The sequence below is a fragment of the Salmo salar genome, chromosome ssa14 (assembly GCF_905237065.1).
Source record: "Salmo salar chromosome ssa14, Ssal_v3.1, whole genome shotgun sequence".
NCBI lineage: Eukaryota > Metazoa > Chordata > Actinopteri > Salmoniformes > Salmonidae > Salmo > Salmo salar.
This window is the reverse complement of record NC_059455.1, coordinates 73,974,251-73,995,354: the sequence shown is the minus strand read 5'-3', so window position 1 is coordinate 73,995,354 and position 21,104 is coordinate 73,974,251. Positions and strand designations below refer to the sequence as shown.

The 21,104-nt window shown below is 45.1% G+C and overlaps 1 protein-coding gene across 2 annotated transcripts in view; it reads right to left on the bottom strand.

Moving 5' to 3' along the window:
* Positions 1–20,773, bottom strand: part of LOC106570282 (ubiquitin-conjugating enzyme E2 E2) — a 73,309-nt gene extending 52,536 nt beyond the window's left edge. For both annotated transcript variants that reach the window (XM_045694790.1, XM_014142432.2), the window contains exons 1-3: positions 20,607–20,773; positions 18,832–19,029; positions 16,022–16,072 (exon numbers count right to left, since the gene is read on the bottom strand). In XM_045694790.1, the coding sequence (XP_045550746.1) occupies positions 16,022–16,072; positions 18,832–19,028 (248 nt within the window). In that variant the 5' untranslated portion in view covers position 19,029; positions 20,607–20,773. The remainder of the gene's footprint in view (positions 1–16,021; positions 16,073–18,831; positions 19,030–20,606) is intronic.
* Between the last annotated feature and the right edge of the window lie 331 nt (positions 20,774–21,104).

Sequence of the window (21,104 nt, the reverse complement as noted above, 5' to 3'; positions counted from 1 at the left end):
GTATGACTGGGTAACACTGTGAAGTCTATTTCTACAGTATGACTGGGTAACACTGTGAAGTCTATTTCTACAGTATGACTGGGTAACACTGTGAAGTCTATTTCTACAGTATGACTGGGTAACACTGTAAAGTCTATTTCTACAGTATGACTGGGTAACACTGTGAAGTCTATTTCTACAGTATGACTGGGTAACACTGTGAAGTCTATTTCTACAGTATGACTGGGTAACACTGTGAAGTCTATTTCTACAGTATGACTGGGTAACACTGTGAAGTCTATTTCTACAGTATGACTGGGTAACACTGTGAAGTCTATTTCTACAGTATGACTGGGTAACACTGTGAAGTCTATTTCTACAGTATGACTGGGTAACACTGTGAAGTCTATTTCTACAGTATGACTGGGTAACACTGTGAAGTCTATTTCTACAGTATGACTGGGTAACACTGTGAAGTCTATTTCTACAGTATGACTGGGTAACGCTGTGAAGTCTATTTCTACAGTATGACTGGGTAACACTGTGAAGTCTATTTCTACAGTATGACTGGGTAACACTGTGAAGTCTATTTCTACAGTATGACTGGGTAACACTGTGAAGTCTATTTCTACAGTATGACTGAGTACCACTGTGAAGTCTATTTCTACAGTATGACTGGGTAACGCTGTGAAGTCTATTTCTACAGTATGACTGGGTAACGCTGTGAAGTCTATTTCTACAGTATGACTGGGTAACACTGTGAAGTCTATTTCTACAGTATGACTGGGTAACACTGTGAAGTCTATTTCTACAGTATGACTGGGTAACGACTTCCACCGAAGTCGGCTCCTCTCCTTGTTCGGGCGGGAGTTCGGCGGTCGACGTCACCGGCTTTCTAGCCATCGCCTCTCCATTTTTCATGTATCCATTTGTTTTGTCTTGTTCCCTGCACACCTGGTTTTCATTCCCCAATCAATCTACATGTATTGATTCCTCTGTTCTCCATCATGTCTTTGTGAAAGACTGTTTGTTACGTGTTTATTGTTGATGCGCCAGACTGGTTTGTTTTCCCCCTGGTATTTCACAAAGATGTTTATTGTTAAACATAATTCTTGTGACTGTTTTGCGCGTTTTGCACTTTTGCCTCAATAAAGTGTGCGCCTGTTCACAAATCTCTGCTCTCCTGCACCTGACTTCTCTACCAGTACGCACACACCTGAAAGACTGAGTAACACTGTGAAGTCTATTTCTACAGTACAACTAAGTAGCACTGTGAAGTCTGTTTCTACTGTCACGCCTGCTCCCTCTCTGGCCCTCTCTGGCCCTCTCTGGCCCTCTCTGGCCCTCTCTGGCGCCAGGCTGCCCTTCATTATGCACACCTGTCACTATCATTATGCGCAGCAGCGCTTATTGGACTCACCTGGACTCCTTCCCTTTGTTGATTGCCCCGTCTATAACTGTCTGCTCCCCCATTTGTTCCCTGTGTCAGCATTAATGTCGTTATGTGTTCTTGTCCAGACGCTGTCCTGTCCTTTTCCATGTCCGTTGCTATTAAATGTTCACTCCCTGTACCTGCTTCTCGTCTCTACCAGTGGCGATCCTTACATCTACACTACGACTGAGTAACACTGTGAAGTCTATTTCTACACTACGACTGAGTAACACTGTGAAGTCTATTTCTACACTACGACTGAGTAGCACTGTGAAGTCTATTTCTACACTACGACTGAGTAGCACTGTGAAGTCTATTTCTACACTACGACTGAGTAACGCTGTGAAGTCTATTTCTACACTACGACTGAGTACCACTGTGAAGTCTATTTCTACAGTATGACTGAGTAACACTGTGAAGTCTATTTCTACAGTATGACTGAGTAACACTGTGAAGTCTATTTCTACAGTATGACTGAGTAACACTGAAGTCTATTTCTACACTACGACTGAGTACCACTGTGAAGTCTATTTCTACAGTATGACTGAGTAACGCTGTGAAGTCTATTTCTACAGTATGACTGAGTAACACTGAAGTCTATTTCTACAGTATGACTGAGTAACACTGTGAAGTCTATTTCTACAGTACGACTGAGTACCACTGTGAAATCTATTTCTACAGTACGGCTGAGTACCACTGTGAAGTCTATTTCTACAGTATGACTGAGTACCACTGTGAAGTCTATTTCTACAGTATGACTGAGTAACACTGTGAAGTCTATTTCTACAGTATGACTGAGTACCACTGTGAAGTCTATTTCTACAGTATGACTGAGTACCACTGTGAAGTCTGTCTACAGTATGACTGAGTACCACTGTGAAGTCTGTCTACAGTATGACTGAGTAACGCTGTGAGGTTTATTATTATGCAGCAGTTGTATTTGTATTTATTATGTCAATGGGAACATTAAGGCCGTTATATACAACATGACATTACCTTTCAAAACACTTTTCAGAACACATTAAGTGTGTTCCCTCAGGCCACTACTCTACTACCACATATCTACGATACAAAATCCATGTGTACGTGTGTGTAGTGTGTGTCATATCATGTGTATGTGTGTATGTGCCTGTGTGTGTGTGTGTGTGTGTGTCTCGTCACAGTCCCCGCTGTTCCATAAGGTGTATTGTTATCTGTTTCTTCAATCTAATTTTACTGCTTGCATCAGTTACCTGATGTGGAATAGAGATCCATGTAGTCATGGCTCTATGTAGTACTGTGTGCCTCCATAGTCTGTTCTGGACTCTGGGATCGTGAAGAAACCTCTGGTGGCATGTCTTGTGGGGTATACAGGTATACATGAATACAAGTAGCCTGGGTGCATTCAGAACCTCTGAGCACTATTGCTGAAACCACATGTCAGTTTTGACCTCAATCCACTAAGAAAACAGACCTGACCATTTTATCACCATCATTTTATCACATCGACTCGGTACTGGTACTCCCTGTAGATAGCCATGTTATTTTTACTCATTATTCAGTCTTTTATTTATTCCTCGTGTCACTATTTATTTATTTTTATCTTTCTCTGCATTGTTTGAAAGGACCCGTAACTAAGCGTTTCACTGTTAGTCTACACCTGTTGTTTATGAAGCATGTGACAGGTACAGTTTTATATATTTGATCCATCCGTACCCTGCCTTCCCTCCAGCTTGCTCTGCCCTCCTGGAGCCATGTATCATGTCAATAACATTATCAGGTATGTACACAGTACAGGGACGTTGCTGGCATTGCTCGGGCGGGAGGCAGCACGCCTCTGTCCATCTCCCCTCACAACTGGTTAGTTGAGTACTGCTGTAACAACAACAGAGGCAGATATAGAGAGAGATGCCCAGCCAGGACAGCCTTAGTCCTCTTGCTGTGTGTTTGTCGCTGTGTTGAGATATTGGCTGTTAAAGCCAGTGGGGAAGCCAGATAGTTGACAACTGAAATGGCTCTACACATTTACTGACAGTTGTGGCTGCTTTGCGTGATGTATTATTGTCTCTAACTTCTTTGTCCTTTGTGCTGCTGTCTGTGCCCAATAATGTTTGTAGCTTGTTTTGTGCTGCTACCATGTTGTGCTGCTGCCATGTTGTATTGCTACCATAGGTCTCTCTTTATGTAGTGTCGTGGTGTCTCTCTTGTCATGACATCAAAACTATGAAATAACACACATGTAGTAACCAAAAAAGTGTTAAACAAATCAAAATAGATTTTAGATTCTTCAAAGTAGCCACCCTTTGCCTTGATGACAGCTTTGCACACCAAGGAGCTCTCCAAACAGGTCAGGGACAAAGTTGTGGAGAAGTACAGATCAGGGTTGGGTTATTAACCTGTTGGGGGTAGGGGGCAGTATTGACACGGCCGGATAAAAAACGTACCCGATTTAATCTGGTTACTACTCCTGCCCAGTAACTAGAATATGCATATAATTATTGGCTTTGGATAGAAAACACCCTAAAGTTTCTAAAACTGTTTGAATGGTGTCTGTGAGTATAACAGAACTCATATGGCAGGCAAAAACCTGAGAAGATTCCTTACAGGAAGTGCCCTCTCTGACAAGATCTTGTTCTTCTTGTCTCTGTTTATTGAAGACTGAGGATCTTTGCTGTAACGTGACACTTCCTACGGCTCCCATAGGCTCTCAGAGCCCGGGAAAAAGCTGAATGATATCGAGGCAGCCCCAGGCTGAAACACATTTGCGCGTTTGTCACGTCCTGACCAGCAGATGGAGCTGGTGTAGTAGTTTGGGGGTCAGGACGTGGCAGTCTGGTGTGTGTCTTGTGACTCCTGATCAGGAACAGCTGGGAATCGTTGTTCCTGATTGGGAGTCACATATGTAGGAGTTGTTTGTCACTGGGGTTTGTGGGTAATTGTTTCTTGTTTAGTGTGTTTGCACCTGACAGGACTGTTGGCTGTCAGTTTCCTTGTTTTGTTTGTTATAGTGTTCTTTCTAATTAAATTGAAAGATGAATACTAACTCCGCTGCATTTTGGTCCATTCCTGAAGACAGCCCTTACAGAATTACCCACCAAACAAGGACCAAGCAGCGGAAGAGGAAGGAGCAGCGACAGGAGAGAAAAAGGGAGGAATGGACATGGGAGGACGTCCTGGAGGGCAAGGGAGTCTACACCTGGGAAGAGATCCTGGCCGGAAGGGATCGCCTCCCATGGGAACAGGTGGAGGCACTCAGGAGAGTGGAGGCAGCTGGACAGAGGAACCATCGGGAACGTTACGCTGGAACACGGTTGGCTAGGAAACCCGAGAGGCAGCCCCCAAAAATTTTTTGGGGGGGGCACACGGGTAGCTTGGCCAGGCCAGGGAAGAGCCGTAAGCCAGCTACCCGTGACTACAGGGAGGTGCATAGGAGGTGGAGGGCGCCATGTTACGCTGTGGTATGCACCATCTCGCCGATACGGACGCACAGCCCAGTTCGCCCAGTACCAGCGCCCCGCAGGTGCCAGGGCAAGGGGAGCATCGAGCCGGAAGGGGTGATGCCAACCCTACAATCAAGACCGCCAGCGTGCCATTTCGGTCCGGTGTTTCCCGCCAGACGCACTAGCATGGAGGTGCGTGTCTCCGGGCTGGCACGTCCTATACCAGCCCTGCGCATCAGGAGTCTAGTGTGTCAACCCAGCCTCGCCAGTCAACAGTCATCAGAGCTGCCCGCCAGTCAACAGTCGTCATCAGAGCTGCCCGCCAGTCAACAGTCGTCATCAGAGCTGCCCGCCAGTCAACAGTCGTCGTCAGAGCTGCCCGCCAGTCAACAGTCGTCAGAGCTGCCCGCCAGTCAACAGTCGTCAGAGCTGCCCGCCAGTCAACAGTCGTCAGAGCTGCCCGCCAGTCAACAGTCGTCAGAGCTGCCCGCCAGTCAACAGTCGTCAGAGCTGCCCGCCAGTCAACAGTCGTCAGAGCTGCCCGCCAGTCAACAGTCGCCAGAGAGGTCAGACTGCCCTGAACTGCCGGAGCGGCCAGACTGCCCTGAACTGCCGGAGCGGCCAGACTGCCCTGAACTGCCGGAGCGGCCAGACTGCCCTGAACTGCCGGAGCGGCCAGACTGCCCTGAACTGCCGGAGCTGCCAGACTGCCCTGAACTGCCGGAGCTGCCAGACTGCCCAGACTGTCCCGAGCTGCCAGACTGCCCAGACTGTCCCGAGCTGCCAGACTGCCCAGACTGTCCCGAGCTGCCAGACTGCCCAGACTGTCCCGAGCTGCCAGACTGTCCCGAGCTGCCAGACTGTCCCGAGCTGCCAGACTGTCCCGAGCTGCCAGACTGCCCAGACTGTCCCGAGCTGCCAGACTGCCCAGACTGCCCCGAGCTGCCAGACTGCCCCGAGCTGCCAGACTGCCCAGACTGCCTGGAACGGCCAGAGCCTGAGCCGCCTCCAGGATAGGTGGGTTGGGGAGGGAGGGTGTAGCACAGTGCCGTCGTTGACGGCAGCCACCCTCCCTTCCCTCCCTTATTGTTTAGGGTTACTGTTTTAGGGTTTTGTTGGGGATTTTGTTTGTTGGTGGTTTTTTGTTGTTGTGGTTAGGTGCATTCCGGGGTCTGCACCTTGAGGGGGGGTACTGTCACGTCCTGACCAGCAGATGGAGCTGGTGTAGTAGTTTGGGGGTCAGGACGTGGCAGTCTGGTGTGTGTCTTGTGACTCCTGATCAGGAACAGCTGGGAATCGTTGTTCCTGATTGGGAGTCACATATGTAGGAGTTGTTTGTCACTGGGGTTTGTGGGTAATTGTTTCTTGTTTAGTGTGTTTGCACCTGACAGGACTGTTGGCTGTCAGTTTCCTTGTTTTGTTTGTTATAGTGTTCTTTCTAATTAAATTGAAAGATGAATACTAACTCCGTTGCATTTTGGTCCATTCCTGAAGACAGCCCTTACAGCGTTTGGCAAATGGCCGATCAGAGGACAATGGGCTTAGGCGCGTGCACGAGTCGACCCCATGCTTTATTTTCTTTTTACCTAAACGCAGATTCCCGGTTGGAATATTATCGCTTTTTTACGAGAAAAATGGCATAAAAATTGATTTTAAACAGCGGTTGACATGCTTCGAAGTACGGTAATGGAATATTTAGAATTTTTTGGTCACGAAATGCGTCGTGCTTGTCACCCTTCTTTACCCTTTCGGATAGTGTCTTGAACGCACAAACAAAACGCCGCTGTTTGGATATAACTATGGTTTATTTGGGACCAAACCAACATTTGTTATTGAAGTAGAAGTCCTGGGAGTGCATTCTGACGAAGAACACCAAAGGTAATAACATTTTTCTTATAGTAAATCTGACTTTGGTGAGTGCTAAACTTGCTGGGTGTCTAAATAGCTAGCCCTGTGATGCCGGGCTATCTACTTAGAATATTGCAAAATGTGCTTTCACCGAAAAGCTATTTTAAAATCGGACATATCGAGTGCATAGAGGAGTTCTGTATCTATAATTCTTAAAATAATTGTTATGCTTTTTGTGAACGTTTATCGTGAGTAATTTAGTAAATTTTTTTGTAAATTCACCGGAAGTTTGCGGGGGGTATGCTAGTTCTGAACGTCACATGCTAATGTAAAAAGCTGGTTTTTGATATAAATATGAACTTGATTGAACAAAACATGCATGTATTGTATAACATAATGTCCTATGTGTGTCATCTGATGAAGATCATCAAAGGTTAGTGCTGCATTTAGCTGTCTTCTGGGTTTTTGTGACATTATATGCTAGCTTGAAAAATGGGTGTCTGATTATTTCTGGCTGGGTACTCTGCTGACATAATCTAATGTTTTGCTTTCGTTGTAAAGTCTTTTTGAAATCGGACAGTGTGGTTAGATTAACGAGAGTCTTGTCTTTAAAATTGTGTAAAATAGTCATATGTTTGAGAAATTGAAGTAATAGCATTTCTAAGGTATTTGAATAACGCGCCACAGGATTCCACTGGCTGTTACGTAGGTGGGACGATTTCGTCCCGCTGACCCTAAAGAGGTAAAAAAATATCTGAATCTTTGAACATCCTACAGAGCACCATTAAATCCATCATAAAAAAATTGAAAGAATATGGCATCGCAACAAACCTGCCAAGAGAGGGCCCCCCACCAAAACTCACAGACCAGGCAAGGAGGGCATTAATCAGAGAGGCAACAAAGAGACCAAAGATAACCCTGAAGGAGCTTCAAAGCTCCACAGCGGAGATTGGAGTATCTGTCCATAGGACCACTTTAAGCCATCTGGCGCAAACCCAACACCTCTCATCACCATGAGAACACCATCCCCACAGTGAAGCATGATGGTGGCAGCATCATGCTGTGGGGATGTTTTTCCATCGTCAGGGACTGGGACACGGGTCAGAATTGAAGGAATGATGGATGGCGCTAAATACAGGGAACTTCTTGAGGGAAACCTGTTTCAGTCTTCCAGAGTTTTGAGACTGGGACAGAGGTTCACCTACCAGCAGGACAATGACCCTAAGCATACTGCCAAAGCAACACTTGAGTGGTTTAAGGGGAAACATTTTTAAATGTCTTGGAATGGCCTTGTCAAAGCCCAGATCTCAATCCAATTGAGAATCTGTGGTATGACTTAAAGATTGCTGTCCACCAGCGGAACCCATCCAACTTGAAGGAGCTGGAGCAGTTTTGCCTTGAGGAATGGGCAAAAATCCCAGTGGCTAGATGTACCAAGCTTATTGAGACATACACAAAGAGACTTGCAGCTGTAATTGCTGCAAAAGGTGGCTCTACAAAGTATTTACTTTGGGGGGGGGTAAATAGTTATGCACGCTCAAGTTATCTGTTTTTTGTCTTATTTCTTGTTTGTTTCACAACAACAAAAATATTTTGCATCTTCAAAGTGGGAGGCATATTGTGTAAATCAAATGATACAAACCCCCCAAAAAATCCATTTTAATTCCAGGTTGAAAGGCAACAAAATAGGAAAAATCCCAGCCCCCATCCCCGCAGGAGGCCTTTTTCCTTTTGGTAGGCGGTCATTGTAAGGATCCGCCCCTTTTTTTCAATTTTCGCCTAAAATGACATACCCAAATCTAACTGCCTGTAGCTCAGGCCCTGAAACAAGGATATAAATATTCTTGGTACAATTTGAAAGGAAACTCTTTGCAGTTTGTGGAAATGTGAAAGGAATGTAGGAGAATATAACACAATAGATCTGGTAAAAGATCAAACAAAGAAAAAAACAACCGTTCTTTTGTATTTTTTTTACCATCATCTTTGAAATGCAAGAGAAAGGCCATAATGTATTATTCCAGCCCAGGTGCAATTTAGATTTTTGTCACTAGATGGCAGCAGTGTATGTGCAAAGTATTAGACTGATCCAATGAACCATTGCATTTCTGTTCAAAATGTTCTATCAAGACTGCCCAAATGTGCCTAATTTGTTTATTAATAACTTTTCATGTTCAAAATTGTTCACTCTCCTCAAACAATAGCATGGTATTCTTTCACTGTAATAGCTACTGTAAATTGGACAGTGCAGTTAGATTAACAAGAATTTAAGACATATCAGATATGTCTATGTCCTGGGAAATGTTCTTCTTACTTACAACCTCATGCTAATCGCATTAGCCTACATTAGCTCAACCATCCGGTGGAAGGGACACCAATCTCGAAGAAGTTTTAACTAACATGCCTACTTAAATAAAGGTTAAATAAAAAAAATATATTTTTAAATGTAGACTATTATCAACAAGTGTGCTCTGTTACCTTCTTTCTCTACCTCAGCAGGTTCTCCTTTCCTCAATACACACACTTACACAAGACAGTATAAGCCAAATATGACTCTGTGGGTAATAAAATGGTGATGATGATGTCTGTGTCCATGGACTACCAAAGGATACTGCAGGCAGCATGTTAATGAGGGGCTAATCACTCACCCAACACAGAGACACGATGAGCATCTCTCATAACAACACTGGTGACATCAGTCACATAACTCCACATCGTCAGAGGCTTTCATCATCTGTGTCTAACTGCAGAGCAGACAGACAAAAAAGCAAGTAAGGAGATGGGTGAATTGGAAATTATAATGGTGAAATGAGGATCTGTAGTGTGTGAGAAGAAGCATAGCGAGGGAGTGAAGAGCGGGAGAGAGTTTGAGAGAAGATAAAGACATGTACAGTGTCTGTGAAAAGAGAACAGAAGAGCAAAGAAGAGAAAGGCCCTCCACCCAGCTGAGGGTAATTAGATCCATAGTGTGAGGTCAGAGCAAGTGGAGGAATCTTCCTGGGCCTCTCTTAGCTTCTGTGGACCAGATGGGACTATGACTATATTCTCTCCCTCTCCCCTCCCCTCCCCTTACCTTCAAATTCAAATAAAAGAGACTACTACAGCCGAAAGGAGAGGCTAGACTCCAAACATCCCTTGAACTCATAAAAAACATTTAAAGCATGTTGCTTATTCATGAATTTCTGGTGACATATTACTCCCTCTGATGGAATTCTATTAGACTTCTCTGGCAATAACATCCTGCCCTCCTAGCTGAGAGAAAGCGTAATGATGTGGAACATGGAATGCTAAGCATATCATAACAATAGCAGTTGCACTCCAATGCTTCCAAATTGACTGTTTAATTCATCTCTCTTTCTCTCAGAGTAATTTTTACAATGATGTTCTTCTCTCGTTAAAAACGACTAAGTGCTTGAACTTTTAGTCTCCCTGTGGACTCTGGGATTGCCTGTTTGGCTTGCTGCTGGTTTGTTGGTTTAGTCGTAAAAACTAAATTCATATGAGTTGACCTGAAGAAATCACTCATTCACTATCTGCCAAGTAAACACTCTTCTTATTAAATTATTATACTGACATCAAGCAGACAATTGATCATGTTGATATGTGAGTGTGTGCTGTTTATACATTTATACTTTCCACATGAGAGCAGTTCAAATGACTGCTTGGTATGTATGATGAATGTCAGAGACATGGAATGTGACACATTACTACTACACCACACCAATCAGAACCCCCCTTCTCCCACCACCGCGATAATCAAAACGCTGTCTTGTTCTCTCCTCCCTCCTCTTCTCCCTCTTTCCTCTCCACCCTCCTCTCCTCTCCACCCTCCCTCTGTCCCCTCCACCCTCCTCTCCTCTCCTCTCCTTCCTCCCTCTGTCCTCTCCACCCTCCTCTCCTCTCCGCCCTCCCTCTGTCCCCTCCACCCTCCTCCCCTCTCCTTCCTCCCTCTGTCCCCTCCACCCTCCTCTCCTCCCTCTGTTCAATCCTCTCTGTCCTCTCCGCCCTCCTCTCATCCCTCTGTCCTTTTCACCCTCCTCTCTCCTCTACTCCCTCTGTCCCATCCTCCTCTCCTCCCTCCGTCTGTCCTCTCCTTCCTCCCTCTGTCCTCTCCGCCCTCCTCTCATCCCTCTGTCCTTTTCACCCTCCTCTCTCCTCTACTCCCTCTGTCCCATCCTCCTCTCCTCCCTCCATCTGTCCTCTCCTTCCTCCCTCTGTCCTCTCCGCCCTCCTCTCATCCCTCTGTCCTTTTCACCCTCCTCTCTCCTCTACTCCCTCTGTCCCATCCTCCTCTCCTCCCTCCATCTGTCCTCTCCTTCCTCCCTCTGTCCTCTCCGCCCTCCTCTCATCCCTCTGTCCTTTTCACCCTCCTCTCTCCTCTACTCCCTCTGTCCCATCCTCCTCTCCTCCCTCCGCCTGTCCTCTCCTCTCTCCGTCTGTCTGTCCTCTCCTCTCTCTGTTTGTCTGTCCTCGCCTCCCTCCCCCCGTCTGTACTCGCCTCCCTCCCACCGTCTGTCCTCGCCTCCCTCCCACCGTTTGTCCTCGCCTCCCTCCCACCGTTTGTCCTCGCCTCCCCCCGTCTGTCCTCGCCTCCTCCCCGTCTGTCCTCGCCTCCCCCCATCTGTCCTCGCCTCCCCCTTCTCCTCTCCACCCCCCTCCGTCCTCCTTTCCTCCCTCAAGGCGCCAGCATGCTTCAGTTCGGCTGGCGACTACCTTATGTCGGCTAGGCAAACAAAACGAGTGTGTTCGCATAAAAAGCGGCAAAAGTACTGTATGTGCATTTTGAGATGCCGGAGCCAGTATACACTTTCTAAAAAAATATTCTGAATTTATATACAATAACTCAAGAAATCTGTCATACATTTTTACGTTTTTTTGCTGAGGAGATCTTAGTCGCACAATTTTACATTTATTGAAGAATCCTTACAGTTGACCAATCATGGACGAAGGGGCATAGACTTCGGCTATCGAACTTTGGCTGGTCTCAAGAAAGAAATTGTGCGCCCGAACAGCCGAAAAACCCCTCACCAAAGTCCAAAACAAACAAAAAAAACTATTCTGAATTGTTTTGGCTGGGAAGCATGCAGACACTTCTAGTAGAAGCACTAAAAGGACAGCCATCTACTCAGCCTAGACAAAGACTGGTTAACCATCTCTTACCAGAAAACACAGGTGACCTCACACCACTCAGACCCAGAAACAGGAGGGCTCCACCTCACATCACTCAGACCCAGAAACAGGAGGGCTCCACCTCACACCACTCAGACCCAGAAACAGGAGGGCTCCACCTCACATCACTCAGACCCAGAAACAGGAGCGCTCCACCTCACATCACTCAGACCCAGAAACAGGAGGGCTCCACCTCACATCACTCAGACCCAGAAACAGGAGCGCTCCACCTCACATCACTCAGACCCAGAAACAGGAGGGCTCCACCTCACACCACTCAGACCCAGAAACAGGAGGGCTCCACCTCACATCACTCAGACCCAGAAACAGGAGGGCTCCACCTCACATCACTCAGACCCAGAAACAGGAGCGCTCCACCTCACATCACTCAGACCCAGAAACAGGAGGGCTCCACCTCACACCACTCAGACCCAGAAACAGGAGGGCTCCACCTCACACCACTCAGACCCAGAAACAGGAGGGCTCCACCTCACATCACTCAGACCCAGAAACAGGAGCGCTCCACCTCACATCACTCAGACCCAGAAACAGGAGGGCTCCACCTCACATCACTCAGACCCAGAAACAGGAGCGCTCCACCTCACATCACTCAGACCCAGAAACAGGAGGGCTCCACCTCACATCACTCAGACCCAGAAACAGGAGCGCTCCACCTCACATCACTCAGACCCAGAAACAGGAGGGCTCCACCTCACATCACTCAGACCCAGAAACAGGAGCGCTCCACCTCACATCACTCAGACCCAGAAACAGGAGGGCTCCACCTCACATCACTCAGACCCAGAAACAGGAGCGCTCCACCTCACATCACTCAGACCCAGAAACAGGAGGGCTCTACAGCAGCCTCTGTTCATGTTATGCATGAAATCTGTGTGACTCTGAAAAAGCTCCGCAAAGGGTTAAATAGACTCTGCACACTGTGATGTATGCTTCCTCCCTCCCCTGTTCATTATTGACAATGTTTCCAGCCTTAGGTCTTCGTCAAGTCTGTGCCTATCTCTGAAAGAGCTAACCCAGCCGTTTCCAGCCTCCTGTATCATCTTCATCTACAGTATATATACAAGATGATAATAATCAAATCTGAATGCTCATATCGGAGTATGTCTGAAACCGGGAGAGAGACTGCTGCAAGTCAATTACATTACAAAGCTAATTGAGGCATATATTAGTCAATCACACAGCACCACCGCCCTGATAATCACAGTGTGGAATTAGATATGTTCTCCTTCTGTAGTTCCCCGTTACGATACGCATCAATACTTTCTATTTCACTTCATCACTTCATCAGTCATCACTGTGATGTCTGGAGATGATTACTGGTCTTCATTTACAATGGATTACTCTGGAACAACACGCTAACACACAATGGTCCTGGGATTATGGAGGAAGGGAGGGAAGGAGAGATGGAGAGAAAGAGGGGGGAGTAGTGGCAGAGAGTGGGAGGAAGAAAGAAAGAAAGAGAGAAAAAGAAAGAATGAAAGCATGGCCAATCCTCCAAGGTATCCACATTGTTTCCTTCTGCCAATGGGGTATTCTTATCAAAACACTGCCAGGACCATCATGAAAGGATATGGTAATTAACAAACACACACACACACACACACACACACACACACACACACACACACACACACACACACACACACACACACACACGGTGTTGAGCAGTGAGGCAATATAATGTGTCTGTTGAGGGGGTATTTGCATAGCCTTGCAGAGCACTTCTCACATTCAATGAATTACTCTCTGCTCAGGTGACAAAGATGATTAAAAAAGAGAAAATATCCCCTTAGCATCCCATAATATATACTCCACATCCTGCCTGCTTGGCCTGCTTCCTTTCAACATGTTGCGAAATATGTTCTTCAAATGAGACACGTTTCGATGAAAGTTAGATGTGTTTTATTTTCCCAAGGGGAAAGTATCACGATTCCCTCTGCTCTCTTTAAAATAGGGATAAAAACCAGACAGAGAGGAAGGGCGAGAGAAAAAGAAAGGGAGAGAGTGAGAGAATGTTTATGAGGTGTTCTGTGATCATGATGAGTGGAGTTGGGTTTTATTGAAATGAGGAGGAAGAGCAGAAGCGGTTCGCTGCAGAAGCGAGAAGAAAGGATAGAGAAAAATAAAGAGAAGCTAATGAGCTGTGTGTATTACAGTGTCCTCTCCCTCACATCCGACGCCTCCCACCCGCCCTGTCCTCCTCTACAGAGACTATTAACACTGTTGTCACGTCAATTAGTCGGTGAGGACAGGCAGAACACACACAGCATTTGAGAAACAGATGGTGGATGTTTCTACTCGTAGCACTATTAAAGGAATACAGTACAAATCAAGAGGAAATTAGCCTCATAACTTCTAATGTACTGCGTAGGCTACCATAAATTATCCTAACGGTTTATTACCTCCATATATGAACAATATTATTCATATCTCACAAAATACATGTTGAAATGTTATATTGTTGTGTCAACATTTGCAAACCAAACACTAGAAAACTACACGTGGGTTTATAGAAGACTTGGAGGGGAGCTTGGGCCTGTTTCTGTAAGAATGAACCAAACACCCCAAGGGGACTCAATACAGAGAGAAATCTCTCTCTCTCTCTCTCTCTCTCTCTCTCTCTCTCTCTCTCTCTCTCTCTCTCTCTCTCTCTCTCTCTCTCTCTCTCTCTCTCTCTCTCTCTCTCTCTCTCTCTCTCTCTCTCTCTCTCTCTCTCTCTCTCTCTCTCTCTCTCTCTCTACTCTCTCTCTCTCTCTCTCTCTCTCTCTCTCTCTCACTCTCTCTCTCTCTCTCTCTCTCTCACTCACTCACTCACTCACTCACTCACTCACTCACTCACTCACTCACTCACTCACTCACTCACTCACTCACTCACTCACTGGCCAATCACTTCTCTTTCTTCTTTTGCTGTGACTCACCATGCACATAGGTCTATTCATCTCACAGTCAGCCCAACAGACAGACAAACTGCATTGTAAATGCAGGCGGCACTGCAGTAATGTACCTATCTGAATACCATTCATCTGAGTGACTCAGCCAGCACAGCACAGACTGACAGAGTGCCTCAAGTGTCACAGATACATAAAACAGGTGGAACAGACAATTAACACGCTTACGCACAAACACATGTGCACACACACACATATATATATATATATATAACAGTGCCTTCGGGAAGTATTCAGACCCCTTGACTTTTGCCACACTTTGTTATGTTACAGCCTTATTGTAAAATGGATTAAATAAATACAAATCCTCAGCAATCTACACACAATACCCCATAATGACAAAGCATAAACAGTTTTTTATACATTTTTGCAAATGTATTAAACATTTTAAACAGAAATACCTTATTTACATAAGTATTCAGACCCTTTGCTATGAGACTTGAAATTGAGCTCAGGTCCATCCTGTTTCCATTGATCACCCTTGAGATCTACAACTTGATTGGAGTCCACCTGTGGTAAATTCAATTGATTGGACATGATTTGGAAAGGCACACACCTGTCTATATAAGCTCCCACAGACGACAGTGCATGTCAGAGCAAAAACCAAGGCATGAGGTCGAAGGAATTGTCCGTAGAGCTCGGAGACAGGATTGTGTTGAGGCACAGATCTGGCGAAGGGTACCAAAACAACTCTGCAGCATTGAAGGTCGCCAACAACACAGTTGCCTCCATCATTCTTAATTGGAAGAAGTTTGGAACCACCAAGACTCTTCCTAGAGCTGGCCGCCCAGCCAAACTGAGCAATCGGGGGAGAAGGGCCTTGGTCAGGGAGGTGACCAAGAACCCGATGGTCACTCTGACAGAGCTCCAGAGTTCCTCTGCGGGGATGGGAGAACCTTCCAGAAGGACAATCATCTCTGCAGCATTTCACCAATCAGTCCTTTCCGGTAGAGTGGCCAGACAGAAGCCGCTCCTCAGTAAAAAGCACATGACAGCCTGCTTGGAGTTTGCCAAAAGGAACATAAAGACTCTCATTGTGGGCTATTGTGTGTTGATTGATGAGGGGGAAAACTATTTAATTTATTTTAGAATAAGGCTGTAACCTAACAAAATGTGGAAAAAGTCAAGGGGTCGGAATACTTTCCGAAGGCACTGTACACACACTGAAGCACAGACAGTCATAAAACAGACAATGAACAAGCTCCTACCTGCAGTTAGGTGGCGGGTCCAAGGTTATCTCAGCAAGCTCCTTCTGAATCCTGGGGAATGAGAAGGAACACACATCACACACAAACATCTCATACAGATTATCTATACGTAATGCTAAACCCACACAGACACACGCGACATACTAGCTAGCCGGTGTGTTATATAAATCCTTTCTACACACTGAATAACTTATTGATTTCCTAATGAGCTCCTAGCATTGTGATTGAATACAGGAATACGTCCTGTCAAGCTATATCAACATAGGGACGCACTGTTGAATTCCTCATCTTGTTTCATGGGCCTGTGCAAATTGACATTGACTACAGACAGGCCTTGCTGTGTAAAAGAGTCATATTTGCTTTCTTGACAAATCAATTATGAGACTGATATTGAGATGAGGATTTTAATGGCTCATGGTGGAATAAATCTGACTGATTTAGTCTCTCTCTCTCTTTCTCTCTCTCCTCCCCTACTCTCCTCTCCCTCTTTATATCCATCCCTCTCTCTTACTTTCTCCCCCATTCCTCTCTCCCTACATGTTGGAATCATTTCCACAGCTAACAGCTAATCTAAATAAAGGTTTAGTTTAGTGAGTAGACGGGAGCAGGACAGGGTTCACGTTTCACTGCCGTACACAGCACTGCTCATTACATAACTATGCCAATGATTTGCTCTGAGGATTCTAACAGCCAGGTGCTGTTTTTTTTATACAATCAATGACTTCACTGTCCATTAAGGCTGCAATATTCCACTCACACTGAGACAATACTGACAACAAGTAACTCTCCAGGGTTTGGAACTGGTTCAGGGAACAAAACCAAAAACCGGAAAAGAATCAGAACTGGGAACGAAAGTGATCTATACTGTTCCGGAACAGAACTGTTATTTTAAAAGCATGTGAACAGGTTAAAACTGTTCTTTTACATTCCTGGAATTTTTTCCCCAGTTCCACAAAAAAACACAACAAAGCGCCTATGCAAAGCACTCACCCTGTCACTCAGAAACTTATTCCAGTGTCTGCCTGCCAGCTGAAAATCTTTAGCACTGTGTGTGCATGTGTAGGCTACCTACCCCTCCAAAACAAAAGCTACTGTAGCCTACTGACGTTACAAGCGTGATTCAGAAATTATGGAGAGAGATTTTTAATTGGTCCCACATTAAGCCAACTCTTGGAAGTTCAAAGACATTCAAGGTTCCCTCAGAAGTCGCTCCTCTGTTGGTATAATTCTGTGGGCATAATTCAGATAATGCATGTCATAACAAGATGCCCAGTGCTTCAAGCCTCCTCCTCCACCCTCTCTCGCTTCCCCCCACGCGCAAAATTTCAGTCGCACCTCGCGCCCTACACTTGTCTGTCCAATGCATGTAAACAACTAACTATACCTTGCTGCTCTATCCGCACTGATTGGTGAAGTAATTTAATGTTGATTTCAGAGGTTTAAAAATGAGCAGAAAGGAACAAACTTTTTTGGTGTTCGAACTGGTTCAGATATTTATTTTCTAGGTCGGAACAGTGTAACAGAAAAAAAAAGAATGCTTCTGTTCACTAAATGATTGGAAAATAATTTTGCTTCTAACCCCTGCTACTCTCATGAATAATCATAAACCTAAAAATTTTGAGATATAAGCCTGGTTACGAATGTATAAAGCGTCTCAGAGTAGGGGTGATGATGTAAATGGACCATATATATATATATATATATATATATATAAAAATAATAATAATAATAAACCAAAAAAGTAAAACATATGAACATATAAATATTGTTTAAAGATGAACAAAAAAGAAAAATTATAACTATACAAATAAAAAAAGATACTTTAAAAAAGATATATACATCTGCTAGATGAGCTACACAAACAGTCAGCTGCAGCCATGGGGGAGGACAACGACAAGCAGCCTTCCAATTTTAGGAGACAGGGATGCGTCACAACATCAGTAGAAATGGCACCCCTCCGCTCACCACCCCTACCACCACTACCACCACCACTACGGCTCAGAGCGGGAGAGAACCTCAGGTGGTCCTTTTGTTAATTTAACCTGTCATCCCTGTCGCTGTCGACTCATTCCCTCGTTCCTCTCCAAATGTCACGCCATGGAGGAATGTGCACACACACACGGACACACACAGAGTGCTGACAGGTAGGCACCACACCTCAAAGAGCGAGTGAGCAATGTCAGAACAAACGACAGCAGATCCCCTCATCTCCTCTGTGTGCTTGTATTGATAATAAACTCTCTGGTTCATGATGAGAGGAGACTGAGGGTAAATCATTGTGCCCTACTATTCACTATAGGCAGTGGAAAAAGAGGTCTTTCTGCAAGGGGCTGTATAACTGTAATACAATCACCACGGTTATGGAGTAAGTTGTTCCCAGGCTTGAATGCACAGTACGCTCTGTAATTTCATCTACAGTATTTTCTCCTGAAGTGGCAAACTTTACCTGGTGAGGCTGCAGGCTGTTAAGAGAGGATGGAGGGAGGAATACATGAGGGAATGAACGAGGGAATCCAGGGGGAAAAATGGACCAATTACAGAACATGCTGGCCTCCCTTGTTCATGTTCATGCATCCATGGGCTCTCTCTCTGTGACACAAACACTTTGTTTTTCTCTAATGTCCCACAGACCATTGAATTTCATAATAACCCATTGATGGTTATAATAAATCCACTGCTTCAAGGTGCATCTGAGTCAATATCATCTCCGTATTATACTGTTTATGAAGTACTTTTGAACAAGACCATTAAGGACACTTCCTTACACAACCTACATGGACAGAATAGAATAGAGAGAATTGCAGCTCTACCTCTTGGCGCTGGTGGAGAGCTTGGCAGCGGTCTTGCTGGATATCTTGGCCTCTTTCTTCTTGGGCGTTGTCTGATCCCGCTCCTGACCCTGCTCCTGACCCGGAGGGGCCACCTCTCTCTGCTCCGCGTCCCAGCTGCCTCCACTTGTGTTGGGACTGTCTTCCGGCCTCGAGCTGGGCTGCACCTCACTGGACATCCTGGCACACACACACACACACACACACACACACACACACACACACACACACACACACACACACACACACACACACACACACACACACACACACACACACACACACACACACACACACACACACACACACACACACACACACACACACAGATAAGTCGAAGGTTTGGGGTTTCCCTACACACCTTACAAAGCAGGCTTATCACCTGACTAAAGATATAGCAATCACAGGTTTGAATCCTATTGGTTCGGTGGTTGTCTTTCAGTCAGTGGCTATTCTGTTAGAAGTCCAGTATTAAAAACCAAACCACCAGAGATGGCCAGCCAGCCAGCCACAGCCAACAGAATTAAATACTGTTCCCCTCCCAGGTCTCAGGTCTTTTAAAGGTCATTATAGTAAGGCAGGCAGGTTCCATGTCCCCACAGACCAGCTCACACCACAGCCTCTATAATCAAAGCTCCTTCTACAAGGTCGCATTGAGGAAATGTAATTTCCCAACATACCATATGAGCCCTCAAGGTGAAGCTGTGCATTTTAAACATTCACAGAATGAGAAGTAGTTGTTTGAGTATATGGGGGTTGTGTGCAGTGTGTGTGTGTGTAGGGCTACTGTAAAGGAGCAGATGGAGCATCACATTCCAGAAAGAGCATGACGACAGACAGCAGATCTTCAATCAATGCAAAGTGCAGCTACACCACACACACTTTGGTCATGAACACTCAGAATCCGTTGGGCAACATTCTGCACAGACAGTAATTGGATGCATTAACACATTTTTCTCCTGATGCAGTGCTTGGTGATTTCTACTGAGGCAACTGATTAGTGTTGTTAATAGGCTAAGCATACAATAACAATGCATGTTCTTCTAGGAAACATTATGTTTCTGTTCTATTTTATTGATGCTATTCTATGAACCATATCTATTTGACAAGTTAAAGACTTATGATCAATTGAAAATACTGTGAGATTTGGCTATCAAAGACATGGGTGCACATACATGTAACAATAACATAACACCATCAACGCAACCCCTCAAATGAGGATATCGTTCTTCTCCCAGGCCATCGGTTCTTTAAATACTTTGTGTTCTCCTTTTGAAAAGGACCGGTGATGATAAAAACAGCTATAAAGTAACAAATTCCGTGCTGCATTGGTCTCAGTCATTCATACAACAGATAAGGATGAGCACATTTTTCTTTTGTTGTGTAAATAATCCCTGTTGTCACGCGGGGCTGTCACAATAACTGAGCCAGTAGGTCTACTGCTGGGGGAGCAGCCCTCACATCGCCTGCACCCCACGCAATTGAGGAGGCCTAAAAATGAATACCCCAACAGTAATAGGAGAACCCTCATGTTCCCCCATAGCCTAAAGATACGCTGACACACAAAACAAATCGTTCGCAGCAGCTTGAGTGAAATATTAGCTGATAAGATTTTTAGTGCCCATATCAAGAAGAGTCATCTAGGCACCAAAGACACAAACCCCCCCGTATGAGGATATTGTTCTTCTCTCGGGCCATCGGGTCTTTAAACATTACTTTCAATGTGCAGTTGTTACAATGTTTCAGAAAGAGATTACCTTCCAAATAGTTGACGCACAGACGGTCGACGCAAACAATGTTCTATCAACACCTGAAGTAGGCTATATCCCGTGTGTTGCTCGACCGTTCTTTTCGATCTGGTTCTCCGCTTTCGTTATCCGCTCTGGCTGTGAGAGAATGAGACAACCGGACCGCCTCTCCTTTTTTTTTTTTTTTTTTACACAGTGGGTACACGAGTACGCGCAACCAAGTGTGTGTGTATTGCGCTGTTCTAATAGGGTAACAAGCATTGGCTGTAGAGGAATAACGGTCAAACCTAACAATATATCATGAATAGGTTACTGTCATTTTTATATATTATGGCATTTTTCCTTCTACTTTTTTTATTTGCAAAGTTCAAGAAAAGTACACATTACCATCATCTTCAAACCAGACAAGCTGCAGCACCCCCTGAAAAACCTGAATTAAAAAAAAAAGATTCTCACAAAAGTAGTGCGCTGAGTTTTTAATAGTACTGTTTTAAAATATTTTTTAGC